Genomic DNA, 15,584 nt, shown 5'->3' on the forward strand with positions numbered 1-15,584 from the left:
AATCTGCACGTCTGGCTTGTCTTTGAAAGAGGAAAAGAAGTCTCTCAACAACACTGGTCTGTTTCCAAAGTGAGTGACAGTGATTATGGGTTGGAGTGGAGGCACTCGAGGCGGTCCCTGCGGTAGAGACTCACAGCAGTTGATCGCTGCCTCCAAGGGTCTTTGCGTAGGTTTTCCCATTTCTCTCATTGTGATGATACTTTTGCGTTCCTCAGGAGGCCTTGGGTTGTGACTTACTGCTTAGTGTAGTGTGCATCCCTTCCACAGGTGGCATGTGGGGAACACCAAGTGTCAGTGGACTTCTGTGAGGGTGCAGTGCTGGTTTATTGCCGAGCTTGGTTTTAAGCTCCTAAGCAGGTTTCCTTCAGTGTGTTCATGTTATTTCTTTTCATTGCAGCGGTGAAGGTGTTAGTTAATATGTGGCCTAAATGTGAACCTTAATCTCCTTTTTTTTCCTTCATTAGATTGGAAGATTTTTTGGAGAGATTGATCCAAGTTTGATGAGACACCTGGTGAATATATCCGTGTATGCTTTTAACAAGTCCTATGATTATCAGTCAGTGTGTGAGCCCGGTGCCGCCCCGAAGCAAGGAGCAGGGCATCGCTCAGCATATGTGGTCAGTAGGAGCCCCCCCCACCCCACCTCGACCCGGGGCCGTGCGTCTCAGAGGGACAGGCTGTGTAGATGTGCGTAATGACTGTCACGTTGTGTTTTATAGCCATCAGTGGCAGACGTGTTACACATTGGCTGGTGGGCCACGGCTGCTGCCTGGTAAGTCAAATTGTATTTTTGTTGGTAATGATAGAAACATGATGTGTAGTAAGGAGGTTGATGAAACGATGGATTTAGTGACATGGAAATCGGTAATCAGAAACGACTTGTATTCGTTGAGTATGGCACATAGTGGTTCCCTTATGTGAGGAATGACTGATCAAGTGACCACTGTCCACCTGTTGTAAGTATGTAGGTGTTTGTTTATAGGAAAGCAATGTTACACTTACGCAAACTTCAGCCTTTTTGGGGACTGTTTCCTGTGAGCCTGTTGAAACTGTTGTCATTCTGTTTGTGTCTTTGAAGTATGGTGAATTTTAAATGTTAAGTAAGTATGTAGATGTTTTGAGCAGTTACTATGTATCGCCCTCGGCATCAAGGTAGATGTCTTCATCGATCAAAGTCCCAACATGAGGACTCACCCCTGTACCTCGGTACTTTTCACATAAAGGCCAGCGGTGATATAGAGGCATCACGGTCCCGAAAGGGATCAAAGTCTTTCTTTACAGTAGTCCTACGCCTGTTGCCTATGCCCTGCGACCTCTGGAAATGCAGCGTTGAAACTTTGTATTGAGGTACTGTGGAAAGTTTGGGAGATCACATATGTGATTGTGTGGTTCTAGTTAGTCCAGTAACTCACTCAGTCAGTCATTCTCCTGCTGTGTGTGGATCCCGCCGTCCCTCCCTCCCTCCGGGAGCGGTGCCCTGCCGTACTGTCTAAGCTCTGTTCCAGGTAGATTCCCCCATAGCAGTCCTTTGCCGTTGAGGCTGTTACAGGTAAAAGTAAATGATTATTTAATTTTATGAAAGTAGCAAAGACTGTACAGTAGGAATGCAGTTATTTTCTGGAGAACAGTGAGAAATAGTGCTTTCTGTTGTGAGGGTGAGATTTATATGTGACTGTATGTAGGTTTTCTATATCCCATAGTCTTCCTGAAGTATGTGATTGTCATCACATTTTCTGGCCACAGCATCCCTCCTTGCCAGTGTCCTCTCTGCCTCCTTTTTTTTTTTTCTTCCAAGTACATTCAGTTCCAGGGGAGACCTTGCTAATATGTGGCTCAAGTGTCATTGGCTGTGGAGCAGCAATGTCCCCCATGTCCTCTACGTAATGTATTCTGTCATGAGAGCAACACTGTGTATGTATGTATAGAGAGAGTCTGTATTGTAAGTAGTCAACCCCGTGGCACGAAGTCATTTGTGTTTTTTGTTTGTTTGTTTGTCGTACACTGCAGAGTTGTAAAGTAAGGAGGAAATCCTGAATGAAAGCTAGGCCCTGAGATGATGAGTCTTGTTTGTGTTAGAGTTGTCCGTCCTCCTTACTCTCATTGCAGTGTAGGCACGTTGCCACGTATGTGTCCCTTACCTGGTGTTAAGCATGTCTGACTGCGTGGTTTGTTTTACAGAAAGAGACATGTGAAATGTGTTGTACAGTGTAGGGAATCCTTTGCCAGGTCTCAGTTGTTTGTTTGTTTTCAAAAGGAGGGAAATGAAATATGTGTGTATGTGGATATGCAAAAATAGTCAGGTTTGTATTGGTTAGTTTAGAAGGGACAAAAGATGTAGATGGCTATCAATAATTAATTATTCATGTTTAAAATTAAAATTTAGGTCTATTCTACAGCAGTTTCTGTTGAGTCTGACGTTTCCACGACTTCTGGAGGCAGGTATGTTATGCTCAGGTACTGTGATAACTGGGGAAAAGTTTTTATTGGGTGTGTAGAGGTCAACACCCAGAACGAGTCAGCGTGTGTGTGTGCGTGCGCGTGCGTGCATAAGAGAGAGATCGTCTATGTGCCTGTTTTGGAAGTTTAAATCTTTTGGTCCAAACCGTCTGTCTGAATGCTTTGGAAAGCATCCTAGGTCACAGTGGCCCCTGTGTTGTCGTCGTTGGGCATCTGTCCGTCATTCAGGGGTTGCTGCTGCTCACACCGTGGGGAGGTGCCCGTCCGCCCTCCCTCCTGCAGTCGTTGTGCGTCCCTAGAAGGGAGGGCTGTGGAGAGTGGCTAGAGGGTGCCGTCGTGACGGTGGTGTGTGTTTGTTTTCACCACAGTTGAGATGGAAGAGGATGACTTCACGGCCTCGCTGTCAAAGCAGAGTTGCATTACTGAGCAAACACAGTATTTCTTCGATAATGACAGTAAATCCTTCAGTGGCGTATTAGACTGTGGCAACTGTTCCAGGTAAGTTGTTCCGTCATCGTTGGACTACTCTTGTGTGACTCAGAAGTTGTGTTTGTGTGTATAGTGTGTGGTGAGAAAAATGGGTCCTGTTGTACTAGGCTGAGGTGGAAGGCAGTCAGGAAGCTGTACTCCCGTCCACTGTAGTGCTTCATTATGGGATCGAGGTAAGTGGACCCTGTCTTAGGCGGAACGTTGGGAGAGTCTATTATATTGTCTGTGTAAGAAAGATTTCTCTCTCTGAGGTAGAGATGGATAGAATGTCCCATCTAAGGTTTGGAACTGTTTTTTGAAGCTACGTTAGAATCCAAAGAGATGATTGACTGACTGATAGATACTTGTTTGCATGCAGTTGCTGAAGAGGTGCAGAAAATGATCGTCTCGGGTAGGAGGTGGTTTTACGTGTCGTGCTCGCTGGAATGTGAAATTGGATGCAGGTGTGGCTGGAAGCTGAAAGAACTGGGAGGAAATATTTCCTTTTGTCCAGGTGAATGTGAGTCATGAGTATCCTTCAGGTATCTTAGGAATGTTTTGGAAGAGATGGAGAAGTTAATTTTGTTGCAAGGACAGCGAGGAGAAAGGCAAGGTGGAGATGTGTGTTTGAAGTTGTGAGAGCAAAGGGCTCCTCCGTGTCGTGAGATCTCTGAGAGCTGAGCAGGAAGACACAGCTTACAGGGCGCAGACGTGGGACAGTGTGTGTGTGTGTGTGTGTGTGTAGCAACTGAGGACAGCGTATTTTAGGGGAAGTGTTGTCCGAGAGCAGAGGAAAGGCGAGGAGGTAAGGGGATTTGAGCAAGTCGGTCAAAGGACTGGACCGGTGGGCAGCTCGGGATCTGGGGAATCTGAGCGTCGTGGGGAACTGCGCATCTTTTCTGGGAGGGATGCAGAGAAGCTGGGGTGAGTGGTGGGGAGAGTCGGTCAGTGTGGCTGAACGGCTGAGTGTGTGCCGTCAACGTCCGTGTGCAAGGCTGGGAGGGCACGGGTCTGGCACGTAGTCAGGAGAAGCAGCTCGTAGTGCGTAGAGAGTGGCGTGTCGGCCTGTCGCCTTCAGGAAAGGGTTGTTGCGCAGGTCACAAGTACCTCAGGGGGAGCTGAGCGTCCTTTGGCCTGTTTGTTTGTTAGTTACCATTAAGTGAGGTCCCGGGAGAGCCGTGTGAGCCTTTCACGCTGGCTGGCTGACTGACTGCAGTGCAGTGTAGTGTGACGTGAAGCTGCATGTGAGAAACATGCCGAGGGGAGCTGCAGGTTCCGGGAGTCAGTCAGTCAGTCAATCAAATCAATCACTGTACGCTTGTGTGCAAGGGCCAGTGCCAGAAAGAGAGCGTATCCTCCTTCTTCTTTGGGAAATAAATGAACCCTCCGTGACGGGTCTCCATTGTTGTCTCGGTTGCGGGAGAAGGTGGAAGGCAGCACGAGACGGGGTGAGCCCTGCAAGGAGCGTGCGGCCCTCGATTCCGTGCGCTTTTGTGTGGTCCCAGTGTAGTCATGACCAGGCCCGCAGATGGCCTGTGCTTCAGTCATGGTAGCTGACATTTCAGGTGCTCCGCAGCCTCAGGCAGGAAACCGTGTGCTCTCCGTGCTTGGTGCAGAAAGCAGACAGACAGTGGCTCCGCGCGCACAGAAAGTGTGGCGGGCGGCGCAGGTGTGGCCGTCGCTGGGCCGTGCGGAGCCACGTGTGTGCGCCTGGTTGTGTTCGCAGCAAAGGGAGGCAGCTTTGGCGCGTGGTCAGTGGTCAGGGAGACAGACAGACAGGTTGTAACGATGAAAGCGGAGTATGACATAGTACCTATGTTGCCATGAGAACTGTCCGTGAAGACAGACAGAAAGATTAGACTGAAAAGATATGTTGCCATGTTGGTAGTATGCACGTGAGAGCGAGGAGACGAGATGTCCATGGTGGTAAATAATGTGGGGGCATCTGTGTCCTCTGAAGTGAGTGAGTTGAGTGACTCCCATTGCATTTTAGTGTTTGTGTGGATGAGGCTGTTGTGTTTTAAAAAAGGTCCTATGTTCTTTCCTGTGCCGTATGTGAAATTCGTGGGCAGGTGTTTTTTCACCAAATATTGTCTGTGATTGATTGATTGATTGATTGTAAAAGAAAAAGAAAGAGACATTTTCTGTTGTGTTGCAGAATTTTTCACGTGGAGAAGCTGATGAATACCAACCTAATATTCATCATGGTTGAGAGCAAGGGGACCTGTCCCTGTGACACGCGGCTCCTCATACAAGCGGAGCAGACCTGTATCCTTTGACACTGAGGGGTGTGGCCCGGGAAGGCGGCCTGAAGCTGTGCCGTTGTATCTTGCCACCTCGGTCCTGCTCATCCCTTAGAGGAGTGTAGGTGGGCTGAGGTCACCTCCCAGAGGTAGAGTGGACCCCCTGACGGCAAGCTTGCCTCGGACATCAGGTTGGACGATGCTGCACAGGCCCCGGGAGAAGGGGCGAGGTTTCTGCGTCCCCTTGGGAGGCTCGGTGGCCCGAATGATGCAGGTGGGCAAGTGGCTGGGGAAATGGCCTGAGCCAGCTGGGAGGGGCCCTGGGCCTGGGTGTGACGGTGATCGGGGAGTGGGGCTGGGCTTGTGCCAGTGATGCCGGGGGCGTGCGTGGCTGGATCTTATAGGCCGTGCCGAGGGAGGGAGCTCTCCCTCTTCTCAGTCAGTCAGTCCGTCAGTCCGTCAGCTCACTCACGTGCAGCCTAGAAGGAAGGGAGTGGTGTGGGTAGGAAGGTGGCAGAGCCCCTCATGCAACATGGAGTTGAGTTGAATGTGGCATAGACTTGCCAGGGAGTATCTATCAATCATCAATCAATCAATCAGTGAATCAGGCAGCCCTCACAGGGGAAGGTGGTCCTGTCGCATTGGCGCAGCTGTAACGGGGAAAGTGCGTCCCGTGGTTAATGTGCTGGCAGACAGCGCCGGGACTCAGCGGGCAGTGCGGGCAGAGGGGTGTCTGGGCTGCCTATTGTTGGGTGTGTAGCCTTGTTGTTGCTGGAAGGGAAAACGGTCATCATCACCTGTGTTTTGTGCAGAGGGGTGTCCGTAGGAAGACATGGGTACTTATGTGTTCCTTCCTAGGAGGCGGCTTCCTAGGAGGCGGCCAGGTCCTCCCTCAGGCTGCTGCCCGTACGAGTGACGCGGTCTTCTTCTCTGTGTCATTGGTATGATTCACCCACTTGGATTGCGGAGATGATTGATAGATAGTTAGTTATTGTGGACTGAGTCGGGGCCGGTGAGCACGCTGAGCCCGGTAAAGGTAAAGAGGGGTCGTTCTCGTGACAGAGGCCCCCTGGTCTCTCGGGGGAGTGCTGCTGCTGGCTGGGTTCCGTAAATCTTGTTGATTGATTGATTGGATAGTATGTGAACTGGTTGTGTTTGTTTGTTAGTTAGATTAGACAGGAGAGTCACGGCCTCGGGATGTGTTGTTTACCTTGGGAAGTGAGTACACTGGCTTGGGGTGTGGGGGAAGCGTGACTTCCACGTTCCTTAACTAGTGTCTGTCTGTCTGTAGCTGATGGTCCTGATCCTTGTGATATGGTGAAGCAGCCCAGATACCGAAAAGGGCCTGATGTGTGCTTTGATAATAACATCTTGGTAAGAAAGACAGACCGAACGTCTGTCGTAGTAAAATGTGTAACTAACTAACTAACTAAACTAAACTAAACTAAAGTAAGGCACTCACTCACTCAGTGGTTGGTGTGTAGAGGAATGTGTGTTTGTTTGTTAGGAGAGAGTGCAATGGTAACTAACTGCAAGAGAAGATAAACTGCAAGAGAAGATAATGTGGTAAGCATAGTGTGTGTGTGTGTGTTTGTCAGTAACACGGTGTACTTGCAGGGAGGTAGGTGAATGTTTGTTTTATGTCAGTATGTATGTGTGTATGTATGTTTGTTTCATTTCATGGGTAGCGCAGGCCTAACAAGCAAACGAAGAAAATAACAACCAACAAACAAACAAACAGAACAGAAGAGCCAAAGAAACTTGCTTCCTCTCTGTGTTTGTTTGTTTGTGTTTCTCACAGACAGACAGACATTGTACTTTTTACTTTACTTTACTGTCTGTCATTCAGACACAACTCTGAGCAGTTTATGAGTGAGTGAGTCAAGGTCCCAAGTCTGTTTATTGATTTTCAAGCGTCTGTAATCAATAGTCAGTCAGTCAGTCACTGGTCGTCAATGTTACTAATGGTGTGTGTGTGCGAGTTGAGTTGAGTTGCACATGTGCATGTGTATTGCAATGTGGATGATGTGTTCATTTATTTCGTTTTATTTATTAAAGTAAAGTAAAGAGTAAGTAAGTAAAGTAAAGTAAGTGAGGCAGGTAAAGTAGAGTATAGTATATAGTTAATATAGTATAGTATAGTATGTGAGTAGTTTTTGGTGTAAGAAGGTAGGTAGGTGGTGAATGAATGCACTGAAGGGTAGGGTCAAGAAACAGCTGGTTTCACTGTATTTATTTCTTTGGCAGTTTTGCTTGGTTTGTACACGGTTTCTAATTCTGTCAGTCAGTCACTTATTAGCTGTGTGCATGATGTGTGTCACCTGTGATGATAAGGTGCATAGTGTGTGTGTGTTGGGAAGTGAAGTAGAGCAAGTTGGTAGCAGAAGGTGAAGGTGGTGGGAAGTGTGGAAAGCGTCAGTCAGTCATGCATGCATGTTGTGTGAAAAGGCCTGGCAGGTTTACTGGAGGTGAGGTGCCGTACTCTGGTAAGCAGTGGTTGGACGTGGGCTTCTCTGTAAGAAAGAAAGAAAAGTGGTATTTATTTTTTGAATTAGAGGCTGGAGGAAAAGTTCTCCTTAGGTAGGTAGTTTGTTCAGTTAGTTAGGAGAAGTGACTGACATATTGCAAGTGAAATTGTTCTCTGTAAATGCTCATCTGCAGGAAGTCGGCTTTGAAGAGAAAGCAGGCCCGTGGTGGTGAATGTGGATGGATGTATGTGCAGAGGTGGCTGCTGTGCTGGTGGCCCAGGTGGCCAGGGGAGCTGCATGTGTTCAAGAGGAGTAAGGTGTTTGTTTTTGGGAGACAGACATTGTGTGATTGGTTTGATTGATTGATACATAGATTACATAGATAGATATCAATCAATCAATCTATATGTATGTATGTGCAAACAAACAAAAGAGAGAGTGTGCAAGGGAGAGGTGGAGCAGAGGGGAAGCAGGCTTAAGAAGGAACAGGTTGTCAGTGAGAAGTGACGGTTACCTCCGTCTGTCTGTCTGTCAGGAGTGTGTGTTTGTTTGTTTTTGAGTATGTGTGTCTCTGTCCGTGGCGTGGGTGAAATAAATAGTGTCGAGTTAGTTGTAGGCAGGGTTTTTGTTGTTCCTGTTATTGTGCAGTTTGGTAGGTATGTGTGTGGAAGGGAAATCCAGGTGTGAGGACTGCACCTGTGGTATGGACTGCACCTTTGGGTGGGTCTGCCCAAGGGACAGCGTTCCTTGGAGAAAGGTGTCCGTGGGCCTGAGGGTGGTGTGGGTCCTGTAGCGAATCTGTGTAGTGCGCCAGTGGGAAACAAACGAGCAAAGAAAGAAAGAGCCAAGTAAGCCAGGAAGTACGCAAGCAAACAAGTCCTCTGATGGAACTGCAGCAGTATGTGGAGAAGTCTTGTGTTGTTGGAGCAAAATGGCTGTCTGTAACATAGGAGAGGAGTGTATTCTCTGGATCAAGGCATGAGGAAGGTGGGTGTGTGTGTGAGAGCACGTGAGCCAAGTGTCTGTCTGGAGTCCAAGTTGCTGCAGGAAAAGTAAGGAAGTCAGTCAGTCAGGAAGTATACCTTGGGTTGTGTGTGAAGAAGTAAAGTAAAGGAAGGTAAAGTAAGAAGTAAAGATAGGTAGGTAGGTAGATAGATGGATATAGATGATAGATTAGATTAGTTGATGGATGATTGATTGTCTGTCAGTCAGTCAGTCATGCACTGTGCGGGGCCCGAGGAGCAGTGGGTAGGTAGGAAGCGAGCAACCTTGTATGCAGGTTTGGAGTGCTGTGCTTGCTGAGAGCGAGCAAGTCAAGTCGCTGTTGTGGGGCCTGATTGAAGGCGCACAGGCGGGAGGGGCCGAGGGCAGAGAAGAGGGAGTGAAGGGAAGTACAGAAAGAAAGAAGTAAGTAAGGGAAGAAAGAATGAGGAGAGCAGTGTGTACGGATGTGTGTGCCTGTGTGCGGAGTGCAGTGTATGAGCAGCGGGGGGAAGAGAGAGAGCGATGAGCCGAGATGAAGTATGAGGAAGCTGGACGGCTGCACAGGGGTGTGCAGGGCGGGCCCCCCCCCCACGGGGCGCTGGACAGCGCGGCAGCAACAATCACTGTGCTGTCTGTCTGCGCCGTCCAGCAATCACTGTGCTTCAGTCACACGTGCGGTGTCCGACAAGACAAGACACAGACAGACAGACACACACACCTGCACAGATGATAGATTAGATAGACACATTGATTGATTGCACCTACCAGCACACACACCCCCTCAAAAAAGTAACAGTTAGTTACTTATTTTAGTTTACTTAGTTACTTTAGTTTCCTTTACATTACATTACTCACTAACTTTACTTACTTACTTACTCACTCACCCTCGGCATACAATCCTACTGAGAACCACGGCTCCAGGGCTCCTCCTCCCCGTCCTGACCACTGACTGACAGACAGACACATTACATTCACTTGACAGCCACAAATGGAGACGTCCCATATGCCTTATCCCCTTGGACTGGACCCACTCCTCCCAGCAGGGACGCTCACACAACTATGTGCGTGCCAGCCTGACATCTGTCTGTCAGTCAGTCACACAGACGACAAACAAACCGACAGACACCTATAGAGGGAGCTGTGCTTGTGCTCAGTACCAGCGGAGGCAACAGCTGCCCTCAGAGCTTCACAAACAAACACCACAGTGTCACTAACTAACTTACTAATTAATTAACTAACAAACAAACTACCTACCTCAGCTCCGGGACCAAAACACTGCCACACAGGAGGGCTCCCATTTGCCTCTATACACACACACACACCAAACCCACTGCCACCCACAGACCACTTCCCTCTGAAACAAACAGACACAGACACACAAAGAAAGCCGTCTGACTGAATGACTGACAGGCAGTGGCACAACCCCGACCCCCGGGACACCTGACTAGGACAGAAGGCAAGCCCAACGCCCCATCACTCCATAACCCTAACTCACTCACTCACTCTCTCACTCCGCACAGCAACATCCATTTCGGAGGGAACTAACTATGCCCACGTTCCCCCTGAGCCACAAACCGATTTGCACTGAACTCCAAGCACCCACATTTCAAGACTCTCTCACCCCAAAGATGCGCCCCCAAAGATCTAAGCACTGACAGCCTAACGGGTTTGGCATCCACTGGGGCCCAAAAAACAAACAAACACACAAAACAAGCACCCACCTCCTCTTCACAGACTGACTCCAACGAACTCACTCACCCTGCCAAGCCTCCCACAGCTCAGGGAGGACACAGCAGACAGAAATGCCGCACCCCACAGCAGCTGCCCTTGGGCCCTCCGGCCACTCACCCTGCAGACAGGAGAAGGCGCACATACACATCCTCTGACTCACTCACTCACTCCAGGCACTGGTGGCTCCTGCAGAGAAGCCTGTGCACACCTCGGGCATCCCAGCTTCCAGGGCGGCTGCACTACACACACAGCCTTCACGGCAGGGCTGCACACCCCAGCAGGCCTGGCATCCACCGGCACCACAGGACCCATTTCTCACCCGCCTGGCCCCTCAGGGCCCCGCACAGACGGACGAGAGGCACGCACCCATCTCTCACTCCTTCCTTCCCTGAAAGGTATCTATCTACCTGTCTGTCCATCTATCTATCTGCTACCTTTAAACGCTGCTGCCCTCACGGCCAACCTCCCATCAGCCTGCATCAACGTGCTGAGTGACGTCACTGTGACACGCACAAGGACAGGTGCTGCCACCCCCTCACCTAGTGAACACCAACAACGAAAACCTCCATTCCACTAAGCGAGGCGGCTATTTTCCCTATTGCACAGCAACCAACCAACCAACACCTAGCATCAAGGACAAGCAAGACAAGGGAAAACAGACTTGCCAAGAGAAGGCCACATTCCACACACCAACCTCAACAAGACAAGACACACAACACTGCCGGAAAGGGAGAAAAAAAGATTCCTAACCAGGGTTCATAAACAAACAAACAAACAAACAAACATGGTCACCCAGCTCAGGGGAGCCGTGCACACACTACAGGACTACCTCCTCAAGGAAACATAGAGCACCACCACACAGACATCAGAGACCTAAAGGACACAGTCACAGCTTAGAAATCCTACTTACTTACTTACAGAGACACTCATGCAGCAGACTGCATGCGGCAGGAACAAGTATTCAGCTCAACACCAGGCCACTGAAGCATCCAAACCAAGAGCAAAAAGACTGAAAACAACACAACCCATACATACCACGATTTGGAACACTTTCCTGCACACCCACATTTATTGCACCACTGCTCTCACGGAAGCAACCGACATGTCCCTCTACTAACGACCAGATAAGCACCACAAACACGACTTTTGACTTGACACACACACACACGAAACTTGGCCAACAGGAAACAACAGAGCATGGTGTGAACTGCCCCAACGTGGGTGCGCCTGCACCGCACGGGGCTAGGGAGCCTCGCTCCACATCCCCCCTGCGTGGAATCCACACAGCCACACTCACTCAGGAAACCAGAATACATAGCAACTACAAGGGACTCATGAGCACCGGACAGGACCGAGACGGCTCCACAGGACTCCCTCACACCGACGAGCGACCCTGCCCTGGAGAGCTACCGCGCCGCCCACCCAACGCAGACGACACTACTGCACAACGCTGACGCTGGCTAGCACGCTGCGGATTGCTTACTCCAACTATTTATTAGACACAAACAAACAAAAGACAAGACAGACACTCATACAACCTCATAGAACTGCTGATGACCGCTACCTGGGCGATCACAGCATAACACATACGTGTATCCCCTCACCATGTTCACCTTCCATTTACTCGTGGGACCTTTCCACTCTTCCAGTCACCGGCACAGGGCAGAGCTTACTTACACACACACAGGATCCCTGCAAGCTCACGTCTCTGTGCCATCTAACAAACAGAGCCGACCTCACAGACACAGAGAGCAGACTGCTGACAACCACGGTACTGCCGAGGGTGTGAGGCACACGGGCTGCGCAGCTGGCACACACTTCCTGCCGTAAGAGCCGTACGTTCCGGAGCTCCACAGCTCACTTCCTGCACTTCCTCACTACGACCGCGTCACGCACTGCACAGTTCCTCCGACACTACATCGTACAGGTTCTCACCACAAAACACACATCGGCCTTTGGACACCTAAGACCGCTGTCCACCCCTTCCAGGCTGGGCCTCGTTGCGCAGCACACACATGCACTACACCCACATGCTGCCGTCCTCACACCTCCCACAACATGTCCCTGACCTCCCAATACATGTGGAAAACACAAACAGACAGACCCACACAACCATGCATGGCAGTCCCATGATCACAAGTGCAAAAGACACGGAGAGAATCTTCACAGCAGCAACTGCACATCATCAACTTCCTACACAGAAAGGAGCCTCCATGGTCCACAGCATCTTTCCAGCACCCTGCACGGCCCTACACGACGCTGCACAACACAGTCACATGACTGACAGACAGCCAGGCCTGCCCGCCGACCATACCCACCAACCTGTCCCTCAGGACACAAGGAGAATGACTGACAGACTTCTGCAGGCAGCAAAAACCTGACACATGGAGCACCACTTACGGACCTGGCCGTATACGAAATGCTTAAGACAGACACTCCTTTAGGCAACACCAAAATAGTAGTAACAACTAACGGGCAAACGTAACAGCATACCTCTCACTGGCACAGGTAAATCTACTCCTATTTCACACACTACTGTCCTGACGGCAGACTACGCACTTCTATATCCAGTATGAAAGCTCCAGCACACATGCAGCAAAACTCTCTATCTATGTAATCTATCTCTCTATCTATCTACCCATCCATCCTACCACACTCAGCACACACAGACTACAAACATGTCAGCTAGGGCCTCACAGCCATAAACCACGGAGGGCGAGAGCAACAGTGCAGAGCTTCAGCATGCATTTGACCTTGTGTTGTGCCAAACAGAAAACCAACTCCTGTACACGCCAAACTGCTTTCCCCAGGCCACCTAGCAGCCCCCCAGCCACCGTCTACATCAAACATACAAACGAGGAACAAATAGGGCTCTCTGCACGCCACCATAGACAGTCCTCACACGACACATGCAAACAAACAACAGGAACACACACAGAGCAAAGACACTTCAAAAGTACTTGAACACACTTTAAACTCCACTAGGAACTCACCTACTGTCTGTCTATCAATCAGAAACTCATTTACAAGCCTATGGACTACACTTGCCACTCCCACGGCACAGATAGGCCCACTGACACAAAAGATACCACTACATGCCACGTACCAGTACATCCCATCTACATTTCAGCCTTAACGACACACACAGACTGTCATGGCAACATACACTCCGTGAACATGGAAATGAACAAAACGCTGACACAGGCGCACACACAGACAAAGCCGACTCCAACACAAACACTATTACACCACACACAGTTCATTCCAAACTCATAAACGCCCCATCCAACACACGCATCTGCATTCTCACGTGTTACTGCACCCATCACAGCACCCACACAGACACATACAACACATACAGCACTCGCAGGGAAACACACAGACAAGACAACATCACATCAGTACCGTCGCAGCTCATTGCCCCACTCTCACCAATGGGCAGATCATCCTGAGAAAAAGACAAGTTCACAGCCACAAACACCGCCATTACGACCAAAAACACACATCGCAAATGAACGAGCTACATTTATATCTGTCTATCTCACCGATGTCACACAGCCCAATGCTAGAGGAAGGCAGAAAACACACATCACAGCACAATACCATGCATGACCCATGACAGCCAGCGCACCAGATCACTACATCTAGGTGCTCCTCTTTTACCACCACGGCAACACAGAGGACCGCTACCTACGCTCACCAACAAAGAAAAAAGCTGTGACCCCAAATAAGACCCAAAACGACAGAGGACCTGTTACAGTTGACACAGAGGCACCAAAGATCGTAACAGACCGCTGTGACACTTCCTATACCAACACATTGAACCACCTCGGAGACGTGGACAAACCCTAGAAACACCCCCGTCACCAGTGAATCCTTCACACATAGCTACTCTGTGAACTGACCACGTACCACTGAGAACATCGCATCACTGATCAAAAACCTCCCACCAACCATCCATGACCAGACAACTTCACTGCTGAATTCCGCCAAAGATTCAAAGCCTCCTTAATACCTGTCCTTCCGACCTCTGCCAAAAAATAGGAGGACCGAACACTCCCCAGTACATTTCCCTAGGCCACCCTCCGTCCCCTTCCACCACAGGCCACAGCCCTACACGACAATGGCTGTGACGTGCCCATGATACAACGGCCAGTGTTCCTTTCTTTGCTAACCGGGCTGCTTTCACACAGGAGCCTAAACAACTGTCTGTCTTCCAAGGTTTTAAGAGCCACTTCAGAACTGTGCAAATACAATGCTCACTTCATCACAAAGAAACCTCACAGATGTGCACTACGAGTTGCTTGGGCTCAACCATACTACCCTTCCAAAACCTGGAAAAGCCTGATTCGGCCTGTTCATGGCACTTATAATATTCTTCAACCAAATTACAACAAATGACAAAACACTGCTTCCGGGTTCTGACACACCGCAGCAGGACGCCCCTGAACTGTGAGCGTCCTTCGCGTATTTCCCTTCCCTGTGCTCAGGGCCCTGACTTGCATGTTTCACACCTCCTCCCAACTGGCCACTTACACTTCCTGCAGCAGGGTCAAGCCTTTCCAGTTCCTTACTGCGTTATGACAGTGCATGTACACTACACACATGCAGAAAGTTACCTCTGCAATACAGCCTTTCTTATTTATTACGCACAGACTACACATAGTAAAATCCTCACCAGTCTATCAGCAGACCACGTTCCACAGCACGTTAAACGGGTCACGCACCATGAACAAGTGAAATTCACCCCCGGGACAAAAGGATGCTTCACCACCCACAAGTCAACTGATACGATACACACGTTCACCAAACACAGGCTACAATGCACACAGTCATCTTACACATGCCAGAAAACCACTTACCACAATTCATCATAGATCACACAAACCCTCCATACACTACATCTACAGGGAACACACATCAGCATCATAGACTTCATACACGACACACCCACACCTACCGACCTAACGCCGAACACACTGGTGACACCTCACAGCTTTCCCTATAATATCAGGAATACGACAAGGGTGGCCACTCTCACCACTTTTATTCAACATGAGGCTGGAAGTCTGAGACCGAGCAAATACTCAAGACAAATACATAAAACGCATCCACACTGGAAAGGAAGAATGCCTGTTCTCTCCGTTTGCAGATTCCATGACATCACACACAGAACACCCAGGGAACTCCACCAAGACACTCTGCCAAGAGTTCATGAACAAACACAATGAGG

General features: G+C 49.4%; 1 protein-coding gene across 10 annotated transcripts in view; it reads left to right on the forward strand.

Annotated features, from left to right (window-relative positions):
* Positions 1-15,584, forward strand: part of CACNA2D1 (calcium voltage-gated channel auxiliary subunit alpha2delta 1) — a 425,155-nt gene that overhangs the window by 401,916 nt on the left and 7,655 nt on the right. For 9 of the 10 annotated variants that reach the window (XR_012508251.1, XM_045510446.2, XM_045510447.2 and 6 more), the window contains 6 exons: positions 465-617; positions 720-772; positions 2,384-2,439; positions 2,826-2,955; positions 5,084-5,193; positions 6,460-6,542. Coding sequence is in view for 9 of the 10 variants with exons in the window: in XM_045510446.2 (XP_045366402.2) it covers positions 465-617; positions 720-772; positions 2,384-2,439; positions 2,826-2,955; positions 5,084-5,193; positions 6,460-6,542 (585 nt within the window). In the remaining variant the exon portion in view is untranslated. The remainder of the gene's footprint in view (positions 1-464; positions 618-719; positions 773-2,383; positions 2,440-2,825; positions 2,956-5,083; positions 5,194-6,459; positions 6,543-15,584) is intronic. The other variant, XM_045510452.2, reaches the window with a different exon arrangement.

The sequence above is a fragment of the Camelus bactrianus genome, chromosome 7 (genome assembly GCF_048773025.1).
Source record: "Camelus bactrianus isolate YW-2024 breed Bactrian camel chromosome 7, ASM4877302v1, whole genome shotgun sequence".
NCBI classification, from domain to species: Eukaryota; Metazoa; Chordata; class Mammalia; order Artiodactyla; family Camelidae; genus Camelus; species Camelus bactrianus.